Below are 6,000 nucleotides of genomic sequence, written 5' to 3'. Positions count from 1 at the left end.
ATTGCAGTAACCCAGCTCCTGAGTGCCTTATTGCCCTGTAACATCTTATTGCAGTAACCCAGCTCCTGAGTGCCTTATTGCCCCTGTAACATCTTATTGCTGTAACCCAGCTTCTGAGTGCCTTATTGTCTGTAACATCTTATTGCAGTAACCTAGGTCCTGAGTACCTTATTGCCCTGTAACATCTTATTGCAGTAACCCAGCTCCTGAGTGCCTTATTGTCCCTGTAACATCTTATTGCAGTAACCCAGCTCCTGAGTGCCTTATTGTCCTGTAACATCTTATTGCAGTAACTCAGCTCCTGAGTGCCTTATTGCCCCTGTAACATCTTATTGCAGTAACACCGCTCCTGAGTGCCTTATTGCCCTGTAACATCTTATTACAGTTACCCAGCTCCTGAGTGCCTTATTGCTCTGTAACATCTTATTGCAGTAACCCAGCTCCTGAGTGCCTTATTGCCCCTGTAACATCTTATTACAGTAACTCAGCTCCTGGGTGCCTTATTGCCCCTGTAACATCTTATTACAGTAACCCAGCTCCTGAGTGCCTTATTGCTCTGTAACATCTTATTGCAGTAACCCAGCTCCTGAGTGCCTTATTGTCCTGTAACATTTTATTGCAGTAACCCAGCTCCTGAGTGCCTTATTGCTCTGTAACATCTTATTGCAGTAACCCAGCTCCTGAGTGCCTTATTGTCCTGTAACATCTTACTGCAGTAACCCAGCTCCTGAGTGCCTTATTGTCCTGTAACATCTTATTGTAGTAACCCAGCTCCTGAGTGCCTTATTCTTTTTACACTAACATACTTCTTAGTGCCTCACTGGTACACTGTCCTGCTGTAACTCATCTCTAGGGAGCCTAATTGTTCATTAAGTATTTTCAACGAAGTAGCCCTGCTTCTATATTTCTTTCCAGTATCAAAATGGGTTGGAGGAGCAAACATATTGCTAACAACAGCTGTCTGTTAGCAGATGGTGGTGAAGTTAGACTTAGGGTCATAATAATGGTGAATCTTTAATTGCATCAGTGAAACTGTATCACTTTTAACACAATGAATGAATGGGAAGCATGCATTACTTAATTAGCCCTCCTACATATAAACAAAGAACTATGCCAGTTTTGCTATTTCAACAATAGCACTGCCAGCACAAACATTATGTCACTGTTGATATTTAATACCTATTTATAACAATTACTCTCTACTAGCTAACCATTAATTAGTATAAAAAGAGATGTTGCTGTTGGTCCCTAGATTCACTGACTGAGGCTGAGCTCATTGTCACTCCTGGCAAGGATGGTTATTCCCTTTCTTTGACACTGTCATTTGGCTGTGCATAATCTCTTTCACTCTAGTGATGCGATCAGTGTCCTTGCATTCTTTTCCCATTTTTTCTTAGTTGATTTGATAAAAATGTACTTATGTCTCCTCTCACTTGAAAGCACATGGCTCTCTATCCCAGACTCTAGCACATGTTATTATTGGAACACTATCACCCTATCCTTATAATATGACTGTGTCCCCTCTTTGTCTGTCCCCTCTTTTTCCTCTTTTCTGTATTACCAGAATGTGTGAGCCCACTTTGTATATGTTTATATGGCCGTATGCCCCCTCTCTATATCACCTGGCTGCTTGTTTCTTCTAATTTATTTTTGTTCCCATTTCCCTTTCAGAAAGCTATCTACCCCTTTGTCACGTGTATGTGCACTACAGCTTTCTCTTGTTGTCATATGGCAATATGTCCTCTTTGTCACCTGGATGCGTTTCCCCTTTGTTACTTGACTGTGTGTTCCATTTCTCTCTTTGTAACCTAGTTGGAGTCTGCTGTTTCTCCTTTTTTGCGTCACATGACTTTTTTCTCACGCGTCACCTGTATATCACATCACCTGTGTCCCATATCTCTTTATATTTTTTGTCACCTGTCAGTGCATCTCTCTATGCCACCTGCCTGCGTCTCATTATAAACATAAACCTTTTTCCATTTTGACACCTCACTGTCACAATATTACCCTCCCTGTCACCTGTTTATCTTCTGTGCAAATGCTCGGCGCTCAGTCGTCGCCATCACCGCCTAGACCAGAACTCCAATCCCTACTGTACCGGTCGGGGAGGACTCACCCGAGTCCTGGAACCTCCCCCTGTACAGCCCATGATACCGCCCTGAGACCGCCCGCACTGGAACATACTGCTCTGGAAAGTAGTGACTGAGCCAGACATTGTATATAGGAACAATAGTGACACCTTTTGAGTAGCTGTGGTACTGCACTCTGACAGCGTTGTGTGGGTGATAGTTGCATGCTCGACAAATGGAAGCTCTAAGATGATTAATGCTGACAGCTACACTGTATGAACTACTGAGGTAACTGCACCCTGGTGGCAATGTCTACAGGTGCACGGGTAAACTAAACCAGTGCAACCTAAAAATAAAAAAATGTATTGTGGCCAAGAGAACCTGAAAGTTAAAAGTAAGCTTTCCTGACACAACTTTTTTAAAACTTTCTTGATATCGTTTGTTGAATAGCAGAGCTATTGTTTAAAATTGTTTTCTCTATCTGAATCATGAAATAATTTTTTGGGGTTTAACATACCTCTCAACATTTCAAAATTCAAAAGAGGGACACCCCCCACCCAAAACAAAATTGAAATGTGGTGGGCGGGGCTTAAAAAATCATAAGACCAAAGTAATAAAAATAAAATTCTAAATAAAGTCATATATTTTTTTCCATTTATAATTTTTATTCAGATTTTAGTTAAATTAACAACACAAACAAGTAGTCGTCGGGTCCGACAGCAATGGGTATACATAAAAAGAAAATCTCATTTTAAACAATGTACAAATAAAATAATGATTAATACCTTATGAACATACAGTACAAATCAGTAGTTATGACAATACACCTATAATTAAAGCCATTGGTTATATTAACAAAGTTTTATCTCTTCAGTCATTCGATTAACATGTCTAGGGGTGGGGGAATGGGGGGGGGAGAGAAGAGAGAGAAAAAAAAAAAAAAAAAGGGTGAAAGGGGGGGGGGAGGAAAGGAAAGGGGAGAGGAGGGGGGGAGACCTCCCCCTCCTCTACCAACTATCCAATAGAATTATTTCAGAGTGTCTAAAGGGGTATATTAAATTATCTATTTCTTCCGGGGGAAACATTCTAATAAATCTAGCCCATTTCTGAAAAAAAAGAGTTATTTCCCTCTCAGATGTTAAGGTTGTATCCAATTGTTCAATAATACACTGTTTTTTCATGTAGTTTTTTACTTCTGATATACTCGGTACTGTTATATCTCGCCATTTATTAAAGATTAAATTCCTTGCGGCCAAGATTGTCATATTCAATATTTTCTTAAATTCATAAGGGGAAGAGGGTTCAACAAAGAAGACAACTTCTGCCAAGGAGAGAGAGTAAGGCGGTAACCTTAATACCCTAGTAAGCCAAAATTCTATCTTCCGCCAGAACTGCGCTAACCGAGGACAAGTCCATATCATATGGACTAGGTCCGCCGCTGGATATGAACATTTTGGGCAAGCGTTAAAATTAAAATTATGCCATTTGAATCCTTTCAGTGGAGTATAGTAGGTCCTGTATAATAACTTTATGTGTGATTCTCTCCAACTAGCAGATAAAGTAGTTTGTGTTATCGTGGCTATAGATTTTTCCACTTGGTCTGCCCCACTTTCTAACTCCTGAGACATAAGATTCCATTTTTGTGATATATATTGTAAATTAAGTTCACCCTTTTGACTGACCAGCAAATCATACCAGGTTGAAATGGAGAACAGGTTACTCTTAACAAGAATCGGCCAGCTGTCTAGCTTCCCCCAGGACCAGGTCCAACCGTATTTATCAATAAGTAAAGAGAGGTAATGTCTGGCCTGTAAGTAGGCAAAAAAGTCCTTATTGCTTAATTTGAATTCCTGCCTTAGTCCCTCAAAAGTCTTAATTAGTTGGGTCTCTTGATCTATAAATTGTGTGAGGTAAATCAAACCTACTTTATGCCACTTCTGAAAAACCTGAGATTGAGTACCTCTTTGAAACTCCGGATTGCCACATAATCCTTGAAATTTCGGAATGGAAAGATCTATGCCTAGTTTACCACCTAGTTTTTTCCAAGCCTGTATTACAGTATATACCGAGCTAAGATGTTTCACTTCTTTTGGCATCAAATACATCGGACAATGGATTAAAGCTATAGGGTTATATGGGTATACTATGTTTATTTCAAGAATATTATTTGTGAAATAGTCCTTATTTAGTATCCAGTCTATTACGATCCGTGTCAAAAAGACCATACTGTAACTGCTGAGGTCTGGTAGAGCCATGCCACCAAACCTCTTAGGAAGATGAAGTCTATTGATCGAAATTCGAGGTCTTTTGCATTTCCAGATAAAATATCGAAGGGCCCTACATAAACTCTTCCAATCCTTGGTTTTCAGCAGAACTGGTACGTTTTGCAAAGGGAAAAGAATCTTGGGGAGAAGAACCATCTTAAAAAGTGCAATACGACCTGTTAATGAAAGCGGAAAATTTTGCCAGCTCTTCATATATTCTTTTACCTTAAGTAGGATTGGAGAGATATTAAGGTCATACCAATTTCGTGGGTTTGCCGATATATTAATGCCTAAGTATCTAAAGTGAGAGATGACCTCTTTAAAAGGTGTCTCAGTTATAGAGATCTTATTTTTCCTAATCCACATTAGCTCTGATTTAGCGGCGTTAACTTTATAACCTGTGAAGGTTCCAAAAGAGTTCATAATCGAAATTAGCCTAGGAATATTAACTCTAGTATTGGAGACGTAGACCAGCACATCATCAGCATATACAGCGACTTTTTGTTCCATAGACCCAATTTTTATACCCTGAAGATCTTTTCTTATTTTAAGGGCTAGTGGCTCTATAGCTAAGTCAAACAACAGAGGCTATAAAGGGCATCCTTGTCTAGTTCCCCTTTGAAGTTTAATTGAATCGGATTCTAATTGATTAATGATCAATTTTGTTGATGAGTTTTAACAGAGACTTTTGACGAAAGATACAAAATTATCTTTAAAACCAAAACGAGAGAGAGAGGTCAAAATATGCTGATGATGTACTGAGTCAAACGCCTTTTCTGCGTCCAGAGCTATCACCGCTAAGTCTAGTTGATCTTGTGAGGGTATTTCCCGAGGACTGTAAAAATAGTCAAGGACCAGAAAGAGTTCTCTAACTTTGGCCGCTAGATTACGTTTATTTAGAAACCCCGCCTGATCCTTATTGATAAGGACCCCAATCTCACTCTGTAGTCTTTTAGCTAGGATCGATGATAACAATTTGTAATCGGAATTAAGTAATGCTATTGGCCGATAGGCTTCCTTTTTTAAAGGATCCTTACCTTGTTTTAAAATTAATGCCGTAGTAGATGCAATAAAAGATATGGGAATAGAGTTTCTCTCTACATAAAAATAATTAAAGAGGTTCTTCAAATGGGGAGTAATAATCGGGGCCAGGATCTTATAAAACTCATTAGGCAAGAAATGTGGCCCAGGAGCTTTGTCCAACCGCAACTCTTTAATAGTTTGAAGAATCTCTTGGTCAGATATGGGAGCATTAATTTTATTTACTGCATCTTCACTTAAAACTGAATATTCCAAACCCTCCCAAAAGTTTCTTGAGACCTCCATGTCAGACTCTTTAAAGGAATAAATCCCTTTATAATATGTCGAAAAAGTTTCAATATTTCTTTCGGGTCAATAATCAAGGAATCATGTTCTAGGAGTGAATCAATAGAGGGATTCCCTTGCAAGTTTTTACATAGCTTAGCCAGAAATTTGCCAGCTTTGTCCCCATGGTGATAGAATTTTGCTTTAATTTTTAGATCAGCTTGGGCTGAGATATGGGTCAGTAAAGTATCTCTCTCTCTCTTGGCGGCAGAATATCGACTCCAATTTACAGTAGTGGGGCGAGATAAATACCTATTATAGGAATTAGTCAAGACTTTCAATGCCTGGTTTTCTCTAAGACT

At 39.1% G+C, this 6,000-nt stretch overlaps 2 protein-coding genes across 2 annotated transcripts in view; one reads left to right on the top strand and one right to left on the bottom strand.

Moving 5' to 3' along the window:
- DOCK6 (dedicator of cytokinesis 6) overlaps nucleotides 1-2,112 on the bottom strand; it is a 360,578-nt gene extending 358,466 nt beyond the window's left edge. Inside the window, 1 exon segment of the mRNA XM_053717880.1 lies at nucleotides 2,020-2,112. Coding sequence (XP_053573855.1) covers nucleotides 2,020-2,063 — 44 coding nt within the window. The 5' untranslated portion in view covers nucleotides 2,064-2,112.
- The window catches only part of LOC128663515 (golgin subfamily A member 6-like protein 22), a 274,060-nt gene that overhangs the window by 168,054 nt on the left and 100,006 nt on the right, over nucleotides 1-6,000 (top strand). The window lies entirely within an intron of this gene.

The sequence above is a fragment of the Bombina bombina genome, chromosome 6, assembly GCF_027579735.1.
Source record: "Bombina bombina isolate aBomBom1 chromosome 6, aBomBom1.pri, whole genome shotgun sequence".
Taxonomy (NCBI): domain Eukaryota; kingdom Metazoa; phylum Chordata; class Amphibia; order Anura; family Bombinatoridae; genus Bombina; species Bombina bombina.
Note: the sequence above shows the minus strand (reverse complement) of the source record. Positions and strands in the feature narration are given on the sequence as shown.